We start from the raw sequence: 26,390 nt of genomic DNA on the forward strand, positions 1-26,390 counted from the left end.
TGGAGATTCTACAGAATTGAGGATAAAGTTATTTACCATGCGAATGGTTAGAATATGGAACTCTCTACCATGTGTAGCTGAGGGAAGTAGCATAGATGCATTTAAGGGAAGCTAGGTAAGTAAGCTGCAGTTGTTGCCAATGACGTGCATATGCAGTTCTGGTGTTTTACTCTATTACATCATTGCAAGCAACAGAGTAGGCAGTGGCTAGGAGCAGAGATGCTTATCAAACATTTATTGGAGTTGCAGGGCAGTATTTTACAACTTCTACTTCTTTAACAAGAACTTACTGGTTACGTGAGGAACTTACCCAGAGTGACGTAAAGTGTTTTGATAGCCCCTTAGTGGCACTCTCAAAACATTTAAAATCTAATCATGGAAAGGAGAAAGTTGTGTATGCATGAAAGTGCACAACTGAGAGTTCTCTCCATGATCCTGAAAACTGGATTGGCAGTAGGTCAATAAAATCAGGTTCTGCCGGGTCAGAATCAGTTCTGTAATTAAGGTTGCAGACTATTAGATGTTGCATAAATACAGGCAATGAATGGGGAGGGATATGTGAATAACCCCCTGTGTCAAGGCAACATCTTTAAGTGAATAATTCCCAGTTGCTGCTCTTCCAAGGATCCCATTGTTAACAATCTGCGCAACATCCTTGCCTTACTGTGGTGTAAGATGCTGACCAGTGCTCATGCACTGATGGGCATGGTGACCAAGTTGCATTGGTAGGAGACTGGTATTGCATTTGCAGGAGACACGGTACATGAGAGAGAAAATAATAGAAGTGTTTAATGAGGAGGAGTGTGAGGAGACCTGTCTGGAGCATAAACACCAGCATGAGCATGTTGAGCTGCAAAGCCTATTTCTGTGCTATACATCTTATGTAATAGTTACATTCAATGGTCTGAGTGTTGTGTTTTTCTTGTGTGTTCAAAAGCTGATTGATTGTCTGACTGGAATACTGATAGAATGCAAACATATTAACAAATGGAGTATTGAAATAGTTTTAGCCTGTGAGCAAATTGTGGAAATTTGAATGTTTAGTAATTGGGTGCTTCTAATTTAGTTTGTTATTTTTTACAGGATCACCACACCATTCGCAACACTTCATTGAGAAACACATGGCAGAGCTAATTGAGAGACTTACAGAAGTTGATTCAGTCTTAAACGGTTTGAAAGCAAACAATTTCATCAATCAATACGATGTGTCCAAAGTGCAGGCTCTCAGCACAATTGAGGGTCAAGTAAGGGAGTTAATGACTTGTGTGATCAAGAAAGGGAGTAACGCAATGGATTATTGTCATGATCTTCTTCGGAGGTACCACAGGGATATAGTGTCAGAGCTGGAGAAAGGAGAAGCAGCAGAATAAAGCTGTGCAGCTAAGAACATACCAAGACCAGGATTAACATTTCTAATGCTCCTCTTCTGAAGATGCTGCTTGTTGCTGGGGAACAGGTTCCTGGAGAGAAGAGTCTCTGGCATCTTTCTCAAGTGGCCATTTTTTGTGGTTGGTAAAGATACCCAAACTTGCTAATTGTTCAGGAACTTAACTAAATGCAAAGCAGCTTCTCAGGCCTCAGTTTATTCAGGCTCTAAAACTAAGAAAATGACTTGCATTTATATACTTTGGGTAACTCGATACCCAAACTACAATCTGTGTGGTTTAGAAAGAAAGACTTGCATTTATATAGTATGTTACAACCAATTAAGTATTTTTGGAATGTAGTCACTATTGTAGTTAAAGCCAATTCTTGCCAAAACGACAGTGTAACCAGCCTATCAGAGTACAAATTCCATAATGTTAAACTGAATGAGCAACACACAGTTTCATTTCACTTTCTCCAGATAGCAGCAGACAAAACTTGTCACCAGGTAGAGCTGGCTCCTGCTTCTTTATATGGGGTGATTTTTCCTTTGCCCACATACTCACAGATTTGAAATCAAGCTACATGATTTTAAGCTATAGCCGTTCAAATCCTTGTAAACACAGCTCAGGTGTCTCTGATTGGTATTCTTGTTGTTACAATCAGTACATGAGAATTGAAGAAAATCTTGTCATTTTGAATGGGTGGAGCAAAAGTCTGCTTGCATCAGGACTTATGTTTAAAGAGGGAAGGCTAAAGACATGAAATGAGTGGATTTCAGTTCAGAGAAACCTTTTCACAAAAGTTTATAAAAATATGGATTCCATTACTACAAGATGCTGTTGAAGGTGATTTAAATATCAAAAACAATTAGATAAAAAATTGGATAAAAGATTAAAGTATGCAGCAAACGATTGGGGAAATGAGATTACAGTGCATACCTTCACTGTGGAGAACCATAGAACCATAGAAAAGGTATGGCACAGAAAGGGGCCATTGAGCCCATCATGTCTGCTCTGGCCAATAAAGGACAATAAAAAAACTAGCTGCCCATTCTATTCCCACTTTCCAGCAACGGGTCTGTAGCCTTCCAGTTCACAGCAATTTAGGTGCAGATCCAGGTCCTTTGAAAAGAGTTGAAAGTTTCTGTCTCCACCACCAAACCAGGCAGCAAATTCCAAACACCCACCACCCTCTGGGTGTAGAAGTTTTTCCTTATGTCCCCTCTAATCCTTCTACCAATCACCTTAAATCTGTGCCCCCTGGTAATTGACCTCTCCACTAGGGGAAACAGGGCATCCATGTATATCTAGGCCCCTCATAATCTTGTACACCTCAATCAGGTCACCCCTCAGCCTTCTCAGCTCCAAGGAAAACAACCCCAGCCTATTCAACCTTTCCTTTATTGCTGCAATTTTCAAGCCCTGGCAACACTCTTGTAAATCTCCTCCGTACTCTCTCCAGAGCAATTGTGTCCTTCCTGTAATGTGATGACCAGAACTGCGCACAAAATTCCAGCTGTGGCCTAACCAACATTTTATACAGTTTCATTATTACCTCCCTGTTTTTGTATTCTACATCTTGTCCAATAAAAGAAAGCATACGTGGACATGCACACTAAGGTCTCTCATTTCTTCTACTCCTCCCAGTACCTTCCCATTTATTGTGTATTCCCTAGTTTTGTTTGCCCTCCCCAAATGCATTACCTCACACTTCTCTGGATTGAATTCCACTTGCTACTTTTTCGCCCACTGAAGCAAACCATTGGCATAATTCTGGAGACAACAGTTATCCTTTTCACTATCAACTACACGGCCAATATATGTGTCATCTACAAATTTCCCAATCATGTCACTCACATTTAAGTCCAAATCATTAATATATACAACAAACAGCAAGGCATCTAAAACTGAGCCTTGTGGAACTCCACTGGAAACTGTTTTCCATTCGCAGAAACATCCAACAACCATTACCCTCTGTTCCTGTCGCTGAGCCAATTTTGGATCCAACTCACCACATTCCCTTGTAACCCATGGGCTTTTACTTTTCTGACCAATTTGCCATATGGGACCTTGTCAAATGCTTTACTAAAACCCATGTAGACAACATCCACTGCATTACCCTAATCAATCCTCCTTGCTACTTCCTCAAAATTGGATTAAATTAGTAAGACATGACCTTCCCCTAACAAAACCATGCTGACTATCCCTGATTAATCCATTCCTTTATGATTGACCGTTTATCCTGTCTCTCAGAATTGATTCTAATAATTTGCGCACCACTGAAGTCAGACTGGCCAGTCTATAATTATGTGGTCATACCTTCACACCTTTTTAAATAATGGTACAATGTCCACAGACCTCCAATTCTCTGGTACCTCGCCTGTATCAGTGAGGATTGGAAAATGACCCTTGGGGCATCTGCTATTTCCTCCCTGGCTTCCTTTAATAGCCTGGGATACAATCCATTTGGTTCTGGTGATTTATCCATCTTCAAGGATGTCAGTCCCTCTAGTACTTCCTCTCTCACTATGCTTATTGTATCTAATATTTCACACTCCTCCTCTCTAACTAGAATGTCTGCATCATCCATCTCCTTAGTGAAGACAGAGACAAAGTACTCATTGAAAACTCTGCCCATACCTTCAACATCAGAGCACAAGTTACCTTGTACATCCCTTTCCTTAATTATTCTCTTGCTCTTAATGTACTGGTAAACATCTTTTGTTTTTCTTTAATTTTATCTGTGAATATGTTTTCATATCCTCTCTTTGCTTTCCTAATTACCTTTTTTACATCACCCCTGTATCTTCTATACTTCTCCAGGCTTTCTACAGTATTAAGTTTTTTTGTGATTGCAATGAGCTTTCTTTTTCTGCTTTATCTTACCTTCTTTGATTCTAGATAAGTAAGGGGCTATAGATTTTACAGTGCCACCCTTTTTCTTTGTGTGGTCATGTGCACGTTGTGTCCGTAGAATCTCACTTTTGAATGCTTCCCACTGGTCTGTCACTGACTTCCCTTAAAGTAGCTGTGATCAGTCCACTTTTGCCAGATCACCTCTCAGCTTCATAAAAGTTGTCTTTCCCCAATTTAGAATTTTTATTCTTGTTCTATCTTTATCCTTTTCCATAATTATATTAAATCTAACTATTATAGTCACCATCTCCAAAATGATCACCCACTGCTACTTCATCCACTTGCCCAGCTTCATTTTCAAAGAATAAGTCTAGAACTGCACTCTCTCTTTCTCATTGGGCTTGTTATGTGCTGGCTAAATAAGTTCTCTTGAATGCAGTTCAAGAATTTTGCGCCTTGTCTACCTAGTACACTGTGCGTATCCCAGTTAATATTAGGGCAGTTGAAGTCCCCAACTATTATTACCCTATTGTTTTTGCGCTCAGAAATTTGCCTACATATTTGCTTTTCTATCTCCCTCTCACTATTTGGGAGTCTGTAGTACACTCCTAGTAGTGTGGCTGCCCTCTTTTCCCCTTTTTATTCCCGAGCATAACCCATATGGCCTCATCTGATGATTCATTTAGCAAACCATTCCCCTCACAGCTGTAATTGATTCTTCAACCAAAATGCAACAACCCCACCTTTTATAGCCTCCTCTCTATCCTGCCTGTAAACCCCCTTATCCAGGGATGTTGAGCTGCTGTTTTTGCCCCTCTTTAAGCCAAGTTTCCATTATAGCAATGATATCGTGCTGTCATGTATATATCTGTGCCCTCAGCTCATTGCTTTTGTTTGCTATACTCCATGCATTTAAATAAATACCTTTTAACATTGCCAAATAAACTGTGCTGTAAACCTTTTAACCTTTGCTGCTTCTGTCTTTCAGCAACACCTGCTAATTTTCTGTCTCCCGCTCCCTGCTCTGAATTTGACCTATCTGATTTGTCCTCGGGTTCCCACCCAGCTGCCAATCTCATTTAAACTCTCCCCAACAACACTAACAAATCTCCCTGCAAGGCTATTTATCCCAGTCCTATTCAGACGTTGACCAGATTCCACCTTCCCCAGAACAGGTCCCAGTGCCTCAGAAATATAAAGCCCTTCCTCCTGCACCATCTCTCCTGCCACGCATTCATTTGGTGTATTCTCCTATTGCCATACTCACTAGCACATGGCCTTGGAAGTAACCCAGAGATTACTACCTTTGAGGTCCTGATTGCTAATGTTTTTCCTAACTCCCTGAACTCAGCCTGCAGCAACCTCATCCCTTTTTCTACCTATATCATTGGTACCAGTATGAACCATAACCTCTGGCTGTGCACCCTCACCCTCCAGAATGCTTTGATGCTGCTCAGTGATATCCATGACCCTTGCATCAGGGAGGCAACATACCATCCTGTTCAGATTTATTAATTGAATTCAAATTCTACCAGCTGCCATGGTGGGATTTGAACCTGTGACCTAAAGCATTAACCTTGGCATCAGGATTACTAGTCCAGTTACATTACCACGATGCCACCATCTCTCCAACTTTCCACAATTATATCTGTTTAATGTGATGAACTGCAACCTCTGCACTCAGTAGGATTTACCACCATCCCACTGTTCAATGAAATAGATCTGGCCATTTTCCCCTTTTCCACTTGGCAAGAAAGACTCAGCTCTTCCCCCGTCACTCAAAAGACAGACAGCCCTGCATTCACCAAGGTGGGCCGAAAATCACCATTCAAAGGGACAGACTATTCTCCCCATTTGTTCAATGAAATGAGGCAACCCACTTCTATGAACTGTGAACTCCTCCCTTCAGTTAAGAACATTAAACATTCTTCAGCTCAATCTGACACAATATGTTAGCTCTATGTCACCCAATCAGTGGATTGGGCCACCCCTCAGTATGACAAAGCATTTTCCGATTGATGTATGGAATCAGTTAGCCCTCCATCCTAGTTCAGCACAGATTACCTAACCATCCTTTCCGGACCCAATGAGACAGACCATTGTTATCCATTCAGTGAGCTAGGCCATTCCATTACATAGGACATTGAACTATTCAAGTGATGGAAGAAACATTTTATTTCCTGCAATTCCACCCTCACTCCCTCCCCTGGTTCCCAGAACCATGGAAGGGTCCAGCTTGTCCCCATGTTCCACTCCACCCCCTGCCCCCCTGCCCCCCTGCCCCCCGCCCCACCCAAAGGATCCTCCTCTGCCATTTCCACCACTTCCAGCACAATACCACTACCAAACATGTCTCCTCTCCCACATTTCCAACAGGATCATTCCTTGTGTGACGATTTGTTTTTTTTTCACTTCACCTTTCCCATGACACCTTCCCATGTAAGTGCAGGAGATGCAACACCTACCTTTCATCTCATCCATTCCCAACGTCCAGGGCCCCAGACACACCTTCCAGAAGGTTTACTTCTACTTCTTTCAATTTACTACAATTTGTTGCTCACAATGCAGTCTCCTGTACATTGGGGAGAGACCAACACAGATTGGATGATCACTTTGCTGAACACCCCTATTTCATTTTGCATGTGTGACCCTGAGTTTGTGGTTGCTTTACCATGCGAATTCCCCATCCCATACTGAGGGTGGAACTCAATGGAACTGATGTGGGTTCATTCCATTGGTTGGAGAGCCAGTGGGAAAACCTGAATCATTGCTGAGGGGGAGGCCTGACAAAATTAAATGCCTGTCTGGCCAGCATCGAGCCTTCCCTGGGATTCAGGACCCCACCACCCCCAACCCCCAAAAAATTAGAAATTCCACCTGCTAAGAGCTGCTGTCTAATCAAGGGCCAGCAGCTCTCCATTTCTAGCATCGCCATTGAGAGCAGGGACTGCTGCCAGTAATGCTCCCAGGGAGAGGCCGAGGGACCCAGTCTACAGGTGAGTGAGGGCAGGATGGAGGTTGGGGGCAGGGGTATTAAAGGCAAGGGCTGGTGGGTGGCTTTCAGCGATCACTCTGCTGTCTGATGCCAGATCCATTGCTTGTGCATTGTGGCTCTGAAAGAGGGTTCCCTCCACCCCTTGCCGCCGGAGTGGGAGAGTTACCTGGATGCTTTGTTTCAGGAGGCGGTCACACCCGGTAGATTAAGTACCTCAAGTTTGGTCAGTGGTCAGGGTCAGCAGGGTGTGACTGCAAGTGAGGCAGGTAGAGGGATCCTGTGTTCAGGAACAGAGGAGCCTCAGCTCTTGACCTTGTCCAGCAGGTACGAGGTACTTGCTCCCTGTGTGGATAAGGAACAGGGCTGTAGGGAGAAGGAGCTAGCTGACCACGGCACCGTGGCACAGGAGGCCATTCAAGAGGGGGGAGCATAAAGACAAGTGGTAGTTGTAGGGGATTCTATAATTAGGGGAATTGATAGCTTCCTTTGTAAGCAGGATCGAGAGTCCCGCATGGTATGTTGCCTGCCCAGTACCAGGGTGAGGGACATCTCTGACCGGCTTGAAAGGATATTGGAGAGGGAGGGGGAGGATCCAGTTGTTGTGGTCCATGTTGGGACAAATAACATAGGTAAGACTAGGAAAGAGGACCTGTTTGATGATTATCAAGAACTAGGAACTAAATTAAAGAACAGGTCCTCAAGGGTTATAATCTCTGGATTACTACCCAAGCCACGTGCAAATTGGCATAGGGACGCAAGAATAAGGGAAGTAAGCACGTGGCTAAAGGAATGGTGCAGGAAAGAGGGTTTCCATTGCGTGGGGCTCTCGCATTAGTATTGGAACAGGAGGGATCTGTACCATTGGGACGGTCTCCACCTGAACCGGTCTGGGACCAATGTCCTAGTGAAAAGGGTAAATAGGGTGGTCAGCAGGACTTTAAACTAGAAAGTGGGGGGAAGGGAAGGGTAAAACTCCAAGAAGCGTGACTATTGGGAAACAAAGCAGCAGGTTAGCAAGTGGATTCAACTTCACGGAAAATTATGAAAAAACTGAAAAGAAAGGAGAGCCCAGGAGAGGCTATTAAAGTCTCCAGAACACAAAATAGGACAGAGTGTTTGGAAAGGGCGAGGAATCTAACTTCAAGCACATCAGATAAAGGGACGACAATGAGAAAGGGGACGGGAAATACAGGACTGTAGGTGTTGTATCTGAATGCACACAGTGTACGAAATAAGGTAAATGAGCTTGTGGCGCTGATTGAAATTGGCAGGTATGATGTGGTGGGCATCATGGAGACATGGTTGCAAGGAGATCAGGACTGAGAGCTAAATAAGAACAAAGAAAAGTACAGCACAGGAACAGGCCCTTCGGCCCTCCAAGCCTGCGCCGATCATATTGCCCGTCAACTAAAACATTTTGCACTTCCGGGGTCCATATCCCTCTATTCCCATCATTTTCATGTAATTGTCAAGCTGCCTCTTAAATACCACTATTGTACCTGCTTCCATCACCTCCTCTGGCAGCGAATTCCAGACACTCAGTACCCTCTGCGTAAAAAACTTGCCCCGCACATCTCCTCTGTAGTTTTCTCCTCTCACCTTAAATCTATGTCCCCTAGTAATTGACTCTTCCGCCCTGGGAAAAAGCTTCTGACTATCTACTCTGTCCATGCCACTCATAATTTTGTAAACTCCTATCAAGTCGCCCCTCAATCTCCTTCGCTCTAGTGAGAACAATCCGAGTTTCTCCAACTTCTCCTCATAGCTAATAACCTCCAGGCCAGGCAGCATCCTGGTAAACCTCCTCTGCACCCTCTCCAATGCCTCCATATCCTTCTGGTAATGTGGCGACCAGAATTGCACGCAATATTCCAAGTGTGGCCTAACCAAGGTTCTATACAGCTGCAGCATGACTTCCCAGCTTTTATACTCAATATCCCTGCCAATGAAGGCAAGCATGCCCTATGCCTTCCTGACTACCTTATCCACCTGCGTTGCCACTTTCAGTGACCTGTGGACCTGTACACCCAGATCCCTCTGCCCGTCGATGCACTTAAGGGTTCTGCCCTTTACTGTATAATTCCTACCTGTATTAGACCTTCCAAAATGCATTACTTTACATTTTTCTGGATTAAACTCCATCTGCCATTTCTCCGCCCAAGTCTCCAACAGATCTATATCCCGTTGTATCCTTTGACAATCCTCTTCACTATCTGCAACTCCTCCAACCTTAGTGTCATCTGCAAACTTACTAATTAGCCCAGTTACATTTTCCTCCAAATCATTTACATATCCTACAAACAGCAAAGGTCCCAGCACTGATCCCTGCGGAACACCACTAGTCACAGCTCTCCATTCAGAAAAGCCAATATATCCAAGGATATACATCCTATCGAAAAGATAGGCAGGTTGGCAGAGGAGGTGCGATTGCTTTGTTAGTAAGAAATGAAATTAAATCGATGGCAAGAAACGATGTAGGGTCAGATAATTTAGAATCTGTGTAGGTAGAGTTGAGGAACCGCAAAGGTAAAAAAACTATAATGGGAGTTATGTACAGACCTCCGAACAGTAGTCAGGATGTGGGGCACAAGACACACCAGGAGATAGAAAAGGTGTGTAAGAAAGGCAAGATTACGGTGATCATGGGGGATTTCAATAAGCAGGTAGACTGGGAAAATCAGGTTGGTAGTGGATCCCAATAAAAGGAATTTGTGGAATGATGGCTTTTTGGAGCAGCTTGTGGTGGCGCCCACTAGGGAACAGGCAATTCTAGATTTAGTGATGTGTAATGAGGCAGATTTGATAAGGGAGCTTAAGGTGAAGGAACCCTTAGGAGAAAGTGACCATAAGAATTTACCCTGCAATTTGAGAGGAAAAAGCTGGAATCAGATGTAACGGTATTACAGTTGAATAAAGGCAACTACAGAGGCATGAGGGAGGAGCTGGCCAGAATTGACTGGGAGATGAGCCTAGCAGGAAAGACAGTGGAACAGCAATGGCAGGAGTTTCTGGGAGTAATTTGGGAGACACAGCAAAAATTCATCCCTAGGAAGAAGAAGCATACTAAAGGGAGGACGAGGCAACCATGGCTGACAAGGGAAGTCAGGGACAGCATAAAAGCTAAAGAGAAAGCATACAATGTGGCAAAGAACTGTGGGAAACCAGGGGATTGGGAAGCCTACAAAGACCAACAGAGGACAACTAAAAAAGAAATAAGGAGGGAGAAGATTAAGTATGAGGGTAAACTAGCCAGTAATATAAAAGATGATTGCAAGAGTTTTTTTAGATATATAAAGGGTAAGAGAGAGGCAACGGTGCTTTGAACATGCCCCTGTGTGCTGACTGGTTACGTTGAGCTCTTTGATGAGCTATGTAGGTGAGAAATTGACCATTTCAAGGTAAGCGGTCCCCAATCTGCTCCTGTTGACTCCAGGCTACACCAAAATCCTTTCACATAGTATCTATGGCTCAGAAACAAACCATTTGCCCCAACAACTCCATGCTGGTCTTTATGCTCTACACCAATTCTCGCCCCTCTTCATCTAATCCAATCAACATATATATCTATTCCTTTCTCCCTCATATACTTATCTAGCATCCCTTTAAATACACCTGTAGTATTTCCCTCAAATACTCATTTTGGTGGGGTGTTCCACATTCTAACTATTCTCTGGGTAAAGAAGATTCTCATAATTCCCTATTGAATTTATTAATGACTATCATAATTATGGCCCCTGGTTTTGGTCTCCCTCACAGGTGGAAACATCTTCCTTTTGTTTACCCTATTAAACTCCTTCACAATTAAAAAACTCCATCAGGTCATTCCTCAGCCTTCTCCTGTTGCACAGAAAAGAACGCCAGACTGTTCAGTCTTTTCTGATAGCTATAAGCTTTATGTTCAAACCCTTCACCCAGTGAGTGAAGTATTGTTGGCAGACCGCAAAGGGACAGAACATCAGAACATTCAAGAGGGAGCTGCACAGATTTCCTGTGAAAGATTGAATGGTGTGAAAGGGTGAGACTCTGCCAGATGAAGTGGAATTTTCCAATCATCTTGTTGTCTCCCACTCATTGGCTTCAGTCCAACTGATTTGGGTGGCAATGTGTATTTCACAGCACTTTGGGTGTCAGACCAGGAAACCTGCACTGTAACTAACAGAAGGACAAGTATGCACTGAGAAGCATGAAGATGTGGTGCTTTATATCACTGGTACATTGAACACCAGTCAACAGTCAAAGAGACTCGGATGGGCACAGAGAAGAAATCAGAAGCATGTGACATATAATTTATGCAAATACACTTTCATTACACAGCAAGTGGCAACTTTGACAAAATAATGGAATCATGCAATATATAGGAAGCAATAAACCCAACACAGACATGAGGCTGTGCATTCCTGTACAAGAAAGGTATAAAAAGAAAAAAAACTGAAAACAATGCAGCAGGTGTACCAGGGAAGATGGGTGAATGTTTACTCCAGGCTTAAGCCCTTGGTTCAGGGTCCAAGTTCAGGCTCAGGCCCAAGACTTTCCCATGTTTTCTCTCTCAGAAGCTGAAAGATGCTTCCTGTTTGTTAGTAGCACTTGTTCATGTGAAATTATGTCAGTGTTGACAGTGAGTAGTATAAGGGCAGGGACTGAGTTGTAATTTCAGGGAGAACTGGATTGTTCTTGGCTGGTGCATGGAGCAGGCACTGGGGAGGCTGAGAACTTCTCCAGTTGGGACAGTGTCTGACAGAGTCACCCCCGAGGGCTCCCATGTATCTGCTCCATTCTCGGTTGGCAGGGTGTGGAATGCTATCTCCTGCTCTCAAAGCCATGAAGGGCAATTGGTGCAGGGACTCTGAAAGTAGACCCAATTACCATGAGGTTACCCCACAATTAAAGGCTTCTGCCTCCATTCCTGATTCCTAACATCTGTCAGAGAGAGGACACTTACTCTGTGTGTATGTGCAGGGTTTGAAACCACACCATGCTCTATGACCCCTCATACTGAGCCACTGGGAATGCTCTGTTCCATATATTTCACTCCAGTAAGGGAATTCTAAGGGCTTAAATTCCCATTGTTGCTAATTTAATAGAAGTATTGATGTGAGAGTAAAGGCTAGACAGTTCACTGTTGAAACTAGGGAATATTTCACCCATCAATCTGATTTATAATTAAAAGGCATTGAGCCATTGCTCACCTATCTAGAGACCACCCTGGCCATATCTGATCTCTGTAACTGTCTCCAGAACAACAGTTCGTCATGATCTCTGTGGTCTTCCAATTCTGGCCTCTCATCCATCCCCTATTTTAATTGCTCCACATTGGCATCTGTACCTACAGCTGCCAAAGCCCTAAACTGAGAAATTCCCTCCCTAAATCACTGTTTCTCCTTTATCGATGCTCCTTAAAACCTATTTATTTGACCAAGCATTTGGGCACCTGTTGTAATATCTCTTTCCATGTCTCCGTGCAACATTTTGTTTGATAATCGTGAAGCGCCTTGGGACATTTTACTTTGTTAAAGGCACTATATAAATGCAAATTGTTGTTGTTGCTCTCTCACCCACCCCCGCCCCCACCCCCAACCAGTCCAGTATCTGTCCGCACCACCATCTGATTTCTACCTATAGAAAATATAGAACATTCCATCCCGTAGAAAATCTGGTTGCACGTAGATACAGAGTTGTATTTAAAACTCCCAGCCATTGGTTGCCTGAGTCCTAACACGACTTTTGATTTGGCAAGAGATTGAACACGATATTAGGATTGAAGAGTTGCGCCCAATGTAGGACCAGCCTACAGTGCAGGAACCAGTGGCCTGTAGTTCTCTCTGTTCTGCAAAAATTGAAACTGATTTTTATGGGGTCGAGATCTGCTCCTGAATCGGAGAGTGTGGCAGAAGAGGGTGGCAATGGGCGGTCGTGCCTTGTGTAACTAAAACTCTCCCCCATAACTTTATTTGACACAAAGTTGAGAGGAATAGTTTGTGAATGTCAGCCTAGAAGTTCGAGTATTTGGGGTCATCCCTCAATTTGCTTTTTTATTCGTTCTTGGAATGAGTCAATTTAAAGAGTGGAGAATGGAAAAGAACAAACGTTCAGCTTTAATCTGCAGTCATCTCAAACAGCAGCTCCCAGATTTTATTCACACAACTCCGTATTATCTTACACCAACATCTTATCTAATGGAACTTCGGTTAATATTGTTCTTATTACACTTTCCTCGGTTGCTGTCTGTGTGCACGAGCCTTCGCATCCTGTGTGGGTGTGCGTCTAGTTGCTTTTTTGCATGCTTCTATTTTTCAGTTCTGCTAACTTGCTGGTTACAAAGTTCCACTTGAAGCCGGGGTCGCTGGACTCCCCTAGGTTGGTGTACTCGCCAGATTTGGGCCTGTTCTCGGTCCCTCCGTCTTCATTGTGTGTGGTGCTTGCAGCCTCGCCCTCACCCTCTCCTGCGCCCGCTTCTGTGCTATCGCTGCCCTTGTTAGCCTCAGAGGTTTGGTGCCACTTGGTGGCGAAGGCATCCCAGAACCCGGTCAGTTTCTTCTCGGCGCCAGGCTCCTGTGGCGCTGGCTCTGAAAGGACACTGGAGAAGAGAGAGGAAAGCACAGTTAACCCTCCAGCACTGCCCCCGGAGTCTCCTCCAACTAAATATTAATCTCCTGAACTTTGCCGCCAGCAAAATGTCCAAAGAAAAATCATAGTCACATTTAAAAATTAGGTTTTAATTTTATTTGAACATTTTTTGTTTGTTAAAGAACATTGGATACGGGGGAAACGCTGTTCTCGAATCGATGTATCAGATAGGATTTCATTTTGACATATTTTAAATTAACTAACTTTTACAATTTCATTAAAATCTAATTTACATCAAACTCTTGCGTACAGCTGGATATTTTTGGAAAGTCCTTAGCTGAGCTTTTTAAATTATGTATACTTTTTAAAATGAGTTTTGACGAGAGATTATCTATCACAGAAACATGTCTGTCATTGGAATGATATCAAACAGTATGTGACCAGCCCAAGCCGCCCAGGAGGACCAGACTGGCTCAGCCGAGGATGAGCATTCTGCAGCCAACTCAGCTCAGCCCATTCCAGCCTTGGACTAAGGTAAAGGTAAAATGCTGCAGATGCTGGAAATCTGAAACAAAAACAAAATTATTGGTCTAAGCATCTGTGGAGAGAAAGACAGAGGGCTGAAGAAGAGTCATACGGATTTGAAACGTTAACTCTGTCTTTCTCTCCACAGATGCTATCAGACCTGCTGAGTTTTTCCAGTATTTTTTGTTTTTGTTTTTGTTCCAGCCTTGGCCAAACAGTCATTTTTCATTTGTGAACCTAGACCAGTGTCGACCGGATATCCCACCTTAGGGAGCATCACAATTGAGACAATCCTGCCCTCAGCTGGTGATCCACCGTTGCCCATCCCAGCTAGAATCACCGGATGATGGTCAGGAGCAGGTTATAGCTATTGGCACCGATCTGGGATAAAATTTGCCATTGTCCTCCATATTCATCCAGTTTTGGACGAGTTCTCATTTAATCTTGGGCGCACTGCCAATTGACAAGCCCTATGAGAAGGGGAGTGACCCTGGGCTCACTATGAACAAGGCTTTTGCACAGATCTCACAGACTAGTGCTTACCAGAGGTGTTGAACACATACTTAGGCTGATTCCCATGACATATAACATTTAAACAAATCTTGTTTTAAATTGTTTTTTTTTTGTTTGTTTAATTTGTCAGGAGAGAGGGCACTAGGAAATCTAAAATGTTGATAGCGGCTCTATACTCACAGGCTCTGGTGTCCTGAACACCGATATAAAATATGAAGACTTCTGATAGAGTAAATAAGGTGAAACTTTCCAATGGCAGAAGGGTTGATAACCAGAGGACACAGGTTTAAATAATTGGCAAAAAAAACCAAGGAGAAATAAGATTTTTTTAATGCAGCTAATTGTTATCTGGAAAAGGTGATGGAAGCTGATTCAATAGTAATTTTCGAAAAGGAATCGAATAAATACCTGAAAAGGAGAAAATTGCATGACTGTGGAGAAAGAGCAGGGGAATGGGAATGATTGGATAACTCATTCAAAGAGTTAACAGAGCCATGATGGGCCAAATAACCTCATCTATGGTGAATGGTTCTATAAGATGCCCAGAGTCACCTCTGGAGGGCAGTTCTGCCTAAACTTGGCATCATCCAGCCATGAATTAATTGAGCCTGGACAACATGCCTTGCCTCATTGCTTGGGTTTTACGATAATTAAAAAGATCTTTCTAAACTTTCCCAGTCAAATTAGTGAGTGATCAAGTAAAGGACCTGTTCCCTTGTCTCTGCCAGTACTACTTTGAACAGCCACTGGAAAGTTGGCAAGACTGCGGGGGATGGAGCTGCTCTCCTGCCTTGGTTGTGTGGGTGGGTGGGTACAAGCTCGGCTTCTACTCAGCACTCACGTTCATGGAATTGTAGAATCTTACAGCACAGAAGATGACCGTTCAGCCCATTGTGCTCTTTGAAAGAGATAATACAGTCCTACAATGTCTAGACAATGTGGAAAAGCAATCAGAGGGCAAATAAAATATGGCCACATTCAGTCAGAGCATTGACAGGTGTGCTGATGTGGTGTTGGATCTGTATGATGCACTGTTAGACATTCTCTTGGAAAACTGTGTGGATCTCTGAGGGGCTTTGATAGAAGAATAAGATACTAGGGGAGGGGTTTCAATGGGAGGGCTAAGGTACATAATGAGGAGCATCAATGGGGGAGCGAGGGTAATTTTTGAGGGCCATCAATGGAAGAATGAGGATAATAGAAGGGGCATCAATGAGAGAATGAGGAGACATAGCGAGTGTGTATGATGAGGGTATATAGCCAGGGAAATTAGGGGGGAGAATCAATAGGAGACTTAGGATATTGGAGGCATGGATAGTCAATGGGCTGAATGGCCTTTTCTTCTCCCTGCCACTAAGCATTCCAAATTTATGCTGGTCTGGAGTAGACTGAATTAGCTTGCATTCCATGTTGTTGTGAAGGAGGAATATACTCACTGTTCAACTGGGGCTGTGTTCTCAGCCGGAAGTAACTTGTGCTCATCATCCTTGTTGAAGAGCGAGGACATACATTTCCATCCCTTTGCACTGGCCCCTTGTACCTGCAAATGGACAAAGACCATCATTGGCTCTGTTCCTGCCTGTGCAATCTTCTGTCTGGTAGTGCAAAGTAGCCAATTAACTTGCTCCTTCGATTTGGTCTACTGCATTCACTGCTCCCAGTGCAGTCTCCTCTACTTTGGGGAGATCCAGTGCAGACTAGGTGACCACTTTGTGAAACACCTTCAGTCTGTCTGCAAGCGTGACCCAGACCTTCCTGTCGCTTGCCATTTCAACACTCCACCCTGCTCTCATGCCCACATGTCTGTCCTTGGCTTGCTGAATTGTTCCAGTAAAGCCCAATGCAAACTGGAGGAACAACACCTCATCTTCCGACTAGGCACTTTACAGCCTTCCAGACATAACATTAAGTTCAACATCTTCAGACAGTAAAGTTTTTCCTCCATCTTCATCCTCTTTTTAAATCCCCTTTTTTAAAATGTATTTTTTGTTTCGTATTTATTTATTTTTGTTCATTTATTCATTGTTTTATTCACCCTTTTTATCCCTTTTTCTATCCTTTTTCCTCAACCACCGCCCCTCCGCCCACCCCACCCCCAAAAGGGCCATCAATCACTTGTTCCATGTTGTTCTTTCACAGAGTGCTGACCCTTGTTCTGCTATTCATTTTCTTACCTTTATGCCACTATCAACATTTGCTTCAGCCCTTACCACTACCATTAACACTCCCATTGTCTTGTGCCCATGACAGCTTTGCCAATCTCTCCTTAGCCCACACCTATCGCTTACCTTCTATCCAGCTTCACCTGCTCCACGCTGCAACCCCCACCCCCCCACACACACACACACACACACACACACACAGTACAAATTCCATCACTTTCTACTTCTCTTTAGCTCTGGAGAAGGGTCATAAGGACTCGAAACATTAACTCTGTTTCTCTCTCCTCAGATGCTGTCAGACCTGCTGAGTTTTTTCAGCATTTTCTGTGTTTATATATAGGCAACTAATTGAACTGGCCAGCCCCACACCCCCTCGGCCCAAGATGGGGCAGAAATGGGTGATACCACTGAAGTGGAAGTAGGAGCTCTTGGCCATGAACAGGAAACAGGAAGGTAGCTCAGCTCAGTGTAAAATAGGATGCTGAGTTTGTAAATAATCTAGTTCAGCTTGAAACAGTGGCCACAGAGAGTGATGGAATTGTGGCTAGGAAACAGTTTGTGGTGGGGACTGAAGGTAATGGCTTTAGACTTCCTAATATTTATTTGCCTTAACCAGAACTGGATGCTGGACAGTCAGCCTGAAAACACAGAGACAATGGAAGGGTTGAGAGAGGTGGTGTTAAGGTAGAGTTGGGTGTTGTCAAAGTACATGTGGGACTCGGTGTGGTTTCAGATGATGTCGCCCAGGGCTACATGGGAAATAAGAGGTGACCCAAACTTGGAACCTTCTGGGGAACACCAGAAGTAACAGTGGGGGAGTGGGAAAAGAAGCCATTCCCAGGAGATTCTCTGGTTAGGTTGGACCAGAATCAGGTAATGGCAATCCCACCCAGCTGAACAACAGAGAACATTAGAGGAGGATGGTGTGGTCAACTGTATCAAAGCCTGCACACTAGACCTAAAAGGTGAGGAGGGAGAGTATATCATGGCCACAGTCACCTAGGATATAATGTGTGCCTCAACCTGACTATTCATCTCTCAACTGCCCTCCCATTGGAGGCTGTCTGCTGATCTTTGAGATTAGGCACATAGGAAGTAGGTTGGTTGTGTTTTCACTGCTTCAGAGCAAAAAGTGATTGCTGTAGATGAGATCAAGTGAGTCTAAATACCTGAGAAAGTAGGGACAAGGTGATACAGTGAGTCAGCCTGTCATCTCAGAGACCTGTGTTGACATGGTGAGAATGAAAGGTCCCTCTAACAGTTGGCTGTAAGGGTCTTGAATGGAGTGAGATTTGTCCATTGAGTGCCCACATCATCAAGCATTGAACAAACACTGGGCACTGGCCCTAAACTGGATATCACTTAAAGAGGCAAAAGAACCCTGTGAAAGTCTGACAATTCTGTAATATAATTTAAAAGGAAATTGGATAAGTAGTAGAACAAAGAGAGAATATAAAAGGAAATGGATTTAGAGAGTACAGCTCCAGCTGAAGAGCTGGCTGGCCTCTTGCTGTGTTGAAAAATTGATGAAAAATTGATAAAGCTAAAAAATTTAATGCTACCAATGGATATAGAGTAGAGGTAGCTTTACTTTGCATTTAACCCATGCTGTGCTTGTTCTGCAAGTGTTTGATGAGACAGCACAGAGAGAGATTTACTTGGTGTCTAACCCATGCGGCCCCTGTTTTGGGAGTGTTTGATGTGCTAGTGTAGAGAATGAAGAAAGGATCAAACTGATCTGTGGTGCTCCCCACAGTTGGATAGCAGGTATTGTCAGGGCTAATTTTCAACCACAAAATGAACATGGAGGATGATGGAAACTCAGGGTCTCGTACCCCATAGAGAGATTATGTCTCTAAGTGGAAGCTGATTGGAATTTATTTTTGAAATTTCTTTTGTAAAGAAGGCTTGGAAAAAAGAGCCAAAATGTGATTGAATCTCCCCAGGTTTGAAAGGATGGGCAACTCGTGTTCTATTTTTGCTGTATTGAAACAGGACTCAGCCTCTCGGATCCACCCTCTAAAACTGAAACCCTGCTACTATTAAATATTTCAGTGAAATCTAATGGACTTTGGTGGGAGATTATATCCAATAAATAATACAGCACCTATCTTCTTTCTTCTACTGTAACACATATATGTCATGAGACAGTGATCAGTTACTGGACTTTTAAAGAGACAATGGGCAGTTGGTCAGTGTAAAGACCATTCACTCCCCACACAAGGCCCATCACATGACCTTCATACCTATGCCTGCACTGACAGTCCCTCATAGCTGTGCCCATGCTGAGACCCCTCACATTTGTGCCCGCACTGTTGTGTCTCAAACCTGTTCCTATACTGATGACCCCTTACACCTGTGCCCACACTGAGTCCCTTACACTGTTCCCATACTGACACTCCCCACACAAGACCTTCTACACCTGTGCGCATAGTATGATCCCCTCACAACTGCTCCCCTACTGTAGTAACACTTGTGAATTCATACAATGGCACTGCAATTAACTTGATTATTGTTAAAATAGGAAGCAGCTATTAATAGTTAATGTTTCGAGTCTGTATGATTCTTCAGAGCTCTGACGAAGAGTCATATGGTCTCAAAATGTTGTCTTGTTTCTCTCTCTACAGATGCTACCAAACCTGCTGAGTTTTTCCAGCATTTCCTGTTTTAATTTCAGTTTTCCAGCACTATTTTGCTTTTAGTTATGAATAGCTCTTGCAGTAATTGAATCTCAGAGTTCTGCTGATGGCCTTGGGAGTATTTTTGCTGATTTACATGGTATTTTCAGGCTTGCTTTTTTAAACGATGGCCTTGTAACTCACTGTCAGCCCTTTGTTATCCCAATGTTTTCTTTCTCTGACATTCCCTTTTTCCCCACACCCACCCCAAGAGTTGGTGACTGGCTGGGTGTTGGGGGGAGGGGGAGAGCAACACTGGGGCCTGTGTTAGTCGTTGTTCCATATGTGTGAGTTTGGTTGTATGTGCCTATGGAAGGAAGGTTTTAATCACTGCCCTGCCCTCTCAGGGAACTGGGCTATGTCTGGGGTCAAGAGCAGGAATGATGGGTGTTCTTCCCTTGTAATCTAGAAAGACTCATCAAATATAGTTACACAACACTACCCTAGCTGTACCTGGAAAAACTCAGCAGGTCTGGCAGACCTGCTGAGTTTTTCCAGGTAATTCTGTTTTTGTTTTGGATTTCCAGCATCCGCAGTTTTTTTGTTTTTATTACTACCCTAGCTGTGATTGGTCTCACTCCAATCTGCAACCTTCCATGTATGTGTGGCATTGTATTGTAACATGCAGCATATTCACCCTGTGAGCCCACTGGACAACTTCCTATCAGCCTCCATTGAAAGCCAGTAAAGGTATAGAGGTTGAGGATGCTGCTAGTTAACATTCTCTCAGTAACCTGATGCCTGATGGCTGTGCAGACGTACAGCCTCTCAGGACCGCCACTGATGTACAGTTGCAATTTCCTCTGAGATGCCAGACTTTATTTACCCAATTGACAATGCCTGGAGTCTGCCAGTCTGGTGAAATAAATGTAACTCATATGATGGGTTAGAAATGAATAATTTGTACCTTTTTTGCCAACTGTGAGACAGAACTGGAGCCTTCCTCTGTAGTCATATCGATCACTGAGTCATTGTTCTGAAAGAAATGTTGGGTTTTTATTTGTCAATTTAGATACCATAAACCTGCAATACAATTTCAGCATTTCAACTGCCTCATTAACAGCTTTGGGAAATATAGCTTAATGTTTACATCTGCACATAGTTTTAATCATTTTATCACCGAAATGTTTTAATCATTGACCCATTGTATCCATAAAGTTCAGGAAAACATTAATCTTCCTGGATCAATAATGCAAACTCAATTTATCACAGATAAAACATGGAAAGTTATTGAAGAATAAACAGGAAAGGCTGGAAATACTCAGCAGGTTAGGTAGCATTGGAGGCTTTCCAGACCAAGCATTGTCAGACGCTGTCTGACCTGCTGAGAATTCCCAGCTTTTTCCGTTATCTTGAAGAAGTCTTGAAGATTTGCACATACCTGTTCTTTGATTTCTTCCTCTTCATCAGCAGTGAAATTTCTCAGCACTTTATTCTTGTAAACTTTCCAGATTCCCTGATTCATTATATTGCTTCTTTGATTTTACTTAAGAGAAAACTTGAGTTCTGTTGCCAGGAGCCCATTAATGTGGGCAGGGACTGAGTCTAGGGCTGGAGCTAGTATCAAACAGCCCGGGCCCTGGGCATTGCAAGCTCGGCTGTGAAGATGAAGACAGTTACCTATGTGAGCCTGTCTCCAGCCTCAGGCACCGATTCAAGGCAGATTAAGTGAGCTGTTTGACTGTTGCAGGTTACATTAAAATTTTAGTGTGATGGAGATGCACGTGACCTGAACTGGCTCCACCGATTGCAACATTGCTTGACGAATCAGAAGCAGCCCAAGATTATATTTCTTCATAGCTGATGTGAGCAAGCTGTAGTTTCAAACCCCTCTCAAATATTGGGAGCTGTAAGGTGTTGGAACTTTGCACTTTCCTGATATTTCCTGGTTACTAGCTTTAATGTCTTCACTTTACATTGACCTAACCCTGGAAAACATGTTCTGTACCAGAATATTGGGTCTCTTTAAAAAAAATACATCTTCCAGCACAACAACCCCCGTGCTCCATACATCACATTGAAGTTAGTTTAAACAGCCTCTGAACTACTAGTATTAACAATGTTGATAGGAGTCTTTGTTTAGGTAAGAGAGGCAGGATAAGGGGAAGGGCCTCTCGAGGGTTGCTCCTTGGCAGGGAGCTTCCTATCAGCATTAACAAGTACTGTCTGCTCAGCCAACACCAGCTCACTGACATATGCCATTGCCACACACAGATTTGGGCTCACGATCTGTGATTGTCGCTACTTTGGCTCAAACTGTGATAGCAATATGAAAATCCATATCGCACGGATTTCAGATAGTGCCCACTTTGGCATTTGTTATCCTCAAGGCTTGTTCATTAACTCATGGCACATGGCAGAGTGACTGGCCACCAACTGTATTGTCTCTTCCTCAATGGGGTTGAGCGGTTCAAAAGTGGGGATTCTCCCTCTTGTGGTACTCCTTTATTGGGTAGTGTGCGCCAAATTCACCTTGAAGAAGGTAAATTGAATGAGGGCAAAGCTGGCAGCTGAGGAGTGTCTGTCAGGTGACACGTGAGGGTTGCGAAGGAAGGGGTTTTAAGGCTGTGCATGAGTAACTGCTGTGGGGAGAACTGGGTAACAGTAGTGTGTGATGCTGACTTAGAACACCTCTTAATACTGAGGGCTGTGAAGGCTTAACTGTGCAAATTTTACTTTAAGAGGACAAAGAGTATGCTGGTGCCCAAGGTGGGCAAGGGAGAATGGGGGAGGGTGGCCAGCTCTGACAGGATATAGAGCTTTAAGAAGTTCTGTTCTGCAGTCCTTAGTATCACTATCACCCGCTGCATGTGTGCATTCTGGGCAAGGCCAGGATTTGGGCTTGTCTCCTTTAATTTCCTTATAGAGATCTGGAGGATTTCAATCAGCGAGGTTCTGCAGTTCTTTTTCTTCTCTGGCCTTGCTGCTCCCTAGATCCTGATGGTGTCAGATTTCTGTATAAGTGTAACACAAATATCAGAAGGTAGTTGTGTAGAGTTAGAATGGACAGCACGATTGCTGTCAGTCTGCTGCTGAAGAGTACAGGCTCAGCTCCCTATTTAAATTCTGTACAGAAGGTTCCAGGCAGGTCAGCTGCTTTCACCCTTTTTAACATCAAATGTACAAAGGGAATGTAAACCAGGAGACCCAGAAACGTCCCGTGTGTCTCCCGGCCCCTGCATGCCTCATTTTTTAAAGGAGGCATCCTAGGCGTAACTCTATTCGAGGAAATTCTGTGCTATGCAGTCGAGTTTGGCGGGATATACAATTGAGATACATTCATAGAATTCAGAAATAGGTTGAGTGTTACAAGAACAGGAAGTTGCATTTGTTCAATGTTTAAAAGTATGGCGTAGACTCAATTTTAAAGCCATTTTGAGTGATCAGTATTTTAAGGAAGGAGTAAAGGCCCAGTGTTAATCAGCAGGGAAAGCATCAGTAATCGCACTTTCACGAAGCTTCCCTTCAGGCACCACTCTGTTGCTGAATTGTTATATGTGCCAGGATCAAAACACAACCCTTTGCTGACAGCTGCGTGTTAAAACTCCGCCTTCCCAGTGACCTGGACCTCCCAAAGCGCTTAGAGCGCCCTCGCCCTCTATCCGCAGGATATGTCCTGAATTGGGTTAGTCTCCCGCTGTGTGCCAGACTGGCCGCTGTCGGATTTTCACAACTGCTCAGCAGAACTGATTTTGTTTGTATGTTTTTAATTTCTGGTTTTCTGCTGCAGTGGAGCTTTCAGCTGCCCCGAGTCACAGATAATCTTACAGATTCACAGAATCACGACAAGCGGCTTCAAATAACTCTACGGGTGACTTTGTTCCTTATATTGCCGGAGCCAATTAAAGTTTCATGACCTTTCATGTCTTTGGCTCAATTTCTGTTACCGAAGGAATACTTTCAAAGATAAAATTACACGCGGCTGTGTGGAAACCGGTTTGAATTTATGCCCTATCCCATCTTTCAGAAACATCTCAAAAGCACATCATATTTCATGAGTATAACCTTGAAAGAAAGAACTTGCACTCTATGAGAATCCTTCCCAGCCTCAGGACGTCCCAAAGCGCTTCCCTACCAATTCATTCGGTTTAAAGAGTGCTCTCATTGTCACTACGCAGGGAGTACAGCAGCCAATTTGCTCACAAATGGCAGTTGAGGTGAATGACTAGTTGATTTATTTTTTGTGATGTCGCTTGAAGGGGGGGATTGTTGGCCAGGACAACTCCCCCGCTATACTTCAAATAGCATTGTGAGACGGAACAGGCAACTTGGCCACCGTATCAACACATGAAGGACGTTAACTCCTTCAGTACCGGGGAGGGCTCAAACACAACTTCCCTCCCCGAAGTAAGATTCTAGAATAATTTAGCGCAGGATGCCGTGATAGAGACTTTCTGAATGGGTTATGCAGGGTGGCCTATTGTGGGGTACTTATCCATATGGTCCGGTAATCTCAATAATTGAACATTTGAAAAATCCCCTTCAAAGCTCGCACAATGCGCTAAATTCGACCAGCAAATCCATCTTCGGAGTGGAGTGCAGAGGACCCCAGTAATCTTTTTTTTTTGCCCGCATTGCTGCGTATTCGCACTGTTGTATCTGATTGACTCCTAATGAATGATTTCATAGAACGCTGTGTTATGCTTGGGAGGGTCAGAGGACTTTGGATCAATGGTTCCCAAAGCTCTGTCACTGGGGTTTTCCTTTGTTGTATACTAATTGTTAGAGACTGCTACAGTCAACAGCTGCTTTATCATTATATTACGCAACCGCCAGGGTGGTAGAAGGCAAACTAGATGGTCCTTGGTTTTAATTTCTGTCGAGCGATTCTAATGTTCTTTCGTTACCTAATAACCAGAAGTTGTCTAAATCTCTTGCCACCCAGCTGTTGTCCATGAGGGGAAATGATGCTATTTGTAACCAGTAGCCACAAGCTATGATCTTCTTGATTAATTTACATACGAATTAGGAGGAGTAGTCCACTCAGCCCCTCGAGCCTGCTCTGCCATTCAATAAGATTGTGGCTGATCTGATTGTAACCTCAACACCACATTGCTACCTAACCCCCATAACCTTTCACCCCCTTGTTAATCAAGAATCAATCTACCTCTGCCTTAAAAATATTCAGACTCTGTTTCCACTGCCTTTTGAGGAAGGGAGTTCCAAAGACCCATGATCCTCAGAGTAAAATTTTCTCCTAATTTCTGTTTTAAATGGGCAACCTTTATTTTTGAACAGTGATCCCTAGTTCTAGATTCTCTTACAAGGGGAAACATCCACTCCACCCTGTCAAGACCCCTCAGGATCTCATATGTTTCAATCAAGTCACCTCTTACTCTTCTGAACTCCAGTGGATACAAGCCTAACCTGTCCAACCTTTCCCCGTAAGCTAACCCACCCACTCCAGGTATTAGTCTAGTAAACCTTCTCTGAACTATTTGCAACAAATTTACACCCTTAAACTTCCTCAGAACTATTTCCTGCAGTTGACAGCTGTCCTCTGATGGCACTGTGTAGTGAACAGGAGGGTCACAGGTTCAATCCTGCTTTTGCTCTGAGTTAGCTCACCACAGATAGAATGGTAGCTGAGGAGATATAACTTGCCTCAGTGCTGCTAAGTTAAAGAGAGGTCAAAGAACTAGCAGGACCTTGTTCCTGTTTACTATCCAGTGACACCGGCTAGAAGGTAAAATGTGTGAGCGGAGACTGGGTAAGGGCTAGTTATGATGCTCCTGCTGGTTAATCTGCCAGTAGCCCTTCTGGGGCCTCTTGGTTGTGGTACCTAGGGGGCAGTTACTGTTCAGAGAGCAATTAGCTTCTTGGGACATCTTACCACGTTAAAGATGCTATACAAATGCAAGCTGTTATAAAAACAGAAAATGCTGGAAAAACTCAGCAGATCTGGCAGCATCTTTGGAGAGAGAAACAGAGTTAATGTTTCAAGTCCATATGGCCGTTCTTCAGAGGTGTAAAGGAAGGGGTTTTAGGGTTGTGCATGTGAGTAATTGCTGTGAGGAGAACTTGTTAATGGTAGTGCGTGATGCTGAATTGCAAGTTCTTGTTGGACAGAAAAGGAGTTAATCTTTCTCTGCTGTAGGAAGCCTGAACACCAGTGATAGGTTTCCATGCAGTTCTGTCCATTTCCAATCAGCGTAGGGCTAAGGAAGCCTGGGATTGAGTTCATTTCTTAACAAGTTAGATCTACTATTGTGGATCAGTCTAGAGAGAAGATTGGACTTGGTGTAAAGTTAATGAAAGAGTAACTAATACAAGACTAATTGACTGATCATTATGAAAAATAATGTGAAGAGAGGCGACCTAATTAGGTTAGTGACGGGCCCCTCAGAAGCTAAGTCAAAAAGCTTTAAGTGTGCCCTTTGGCTCGAGCCGGTTTAATTTACAGCTCAGTAAGAGAATGCACCTTATCTCAGAAACACCTTACTGTGCTTCACACAAATGGAATTAAAGTATAGTCACTGTGATATGGTCAATGTGGTGAAAATTTAGCACACAAGGTCTCCCATAAGTGGAACTATTCAAGAGGTTAACCTGGCATTGATTGAGAAAAGAATATTGCACCCTCCCCCACTACTTATTACCAGCTAACATCTTGCAAAAACTATCTGGGAACATATTTATCAAGAGTGGAAGACTGAGGTGTATTGAGGGCTTCTGTGTAGGTGGAGCTCCTAAGGGACAATGCCTCTGGTCAGCTATAACATAAACCCTC

General features: G+C 43.5%; 1 protein-coding gene across 1 annotated transcript; it reads right to left on the reverse strand.

The window, feature by feature from the left end:
* Positions 1–13,479: 13,479 nt before the first annotated feature.
* Positions 13,480–21,125, reverse strand: LOC121291162 (uncharacterized protein C1orf232). Its single transcript, XM_041212251.1, has 4 exons — positions 21,042–21,125; positions 20,568–20,636; positions 16,257–16,360; positions 13,480–13,792 (listed from the first exon to the last, which is right to left on the reverse strand). Exons 1-4 carry the CDS (start codon positions 21,123–21,125, stop codon positions 13,480–13,482), a joined length of 570 nt encoding a protein of 189 aa, XP_041068185.1.
* Between the last annotated feature and the right edge of the window lie 5,265 nt (positions 21,126–26,390).

This window comes from Carcharodon carcharias, chromosome 19 (assembly GCF_017639515.1).
Source record: "Carcharodon carcharias isolate sCarCar2 chromosome 19, sCarCar2.pri, whole genome shotgun sequence".
NCBI classification, from domain to species: domain Eukaryota; kingdom Metazoa; phylum Chordata; class Chondrichthyes; order Lamniformes; family Lamnidae; genus Carcharodon; species Carcharodon carcharias.

What these genes read in the sequence shown, in the direction of transcription:
- LOC121291162 (XM_041212251.1), bottom strand. Translation starts at nt 21,125, where the DNA reads ATGAATCAGGGAATCTGGAAAGTTTACAAGAATAAAGTGCTGAGAAAT. An exon ending in AGGAAGAAATCAAAGAACAG is followed by an intron (nt 20,637 to 21,041) that starts GTATGTGCAAAT and finishes CATTTCTTTCAG; the next exon opens with AACAATGACTCAGTGATCGA. An exon ending in TCTCACAGTTGGCAAAAAAG is followed by an intron (nt 16,361 to 20,567) that starts GTACAAATTATT and finishes GTCCATTTGCAG; the next exon opens with GTACAAGGGGCCAGTGCAAA.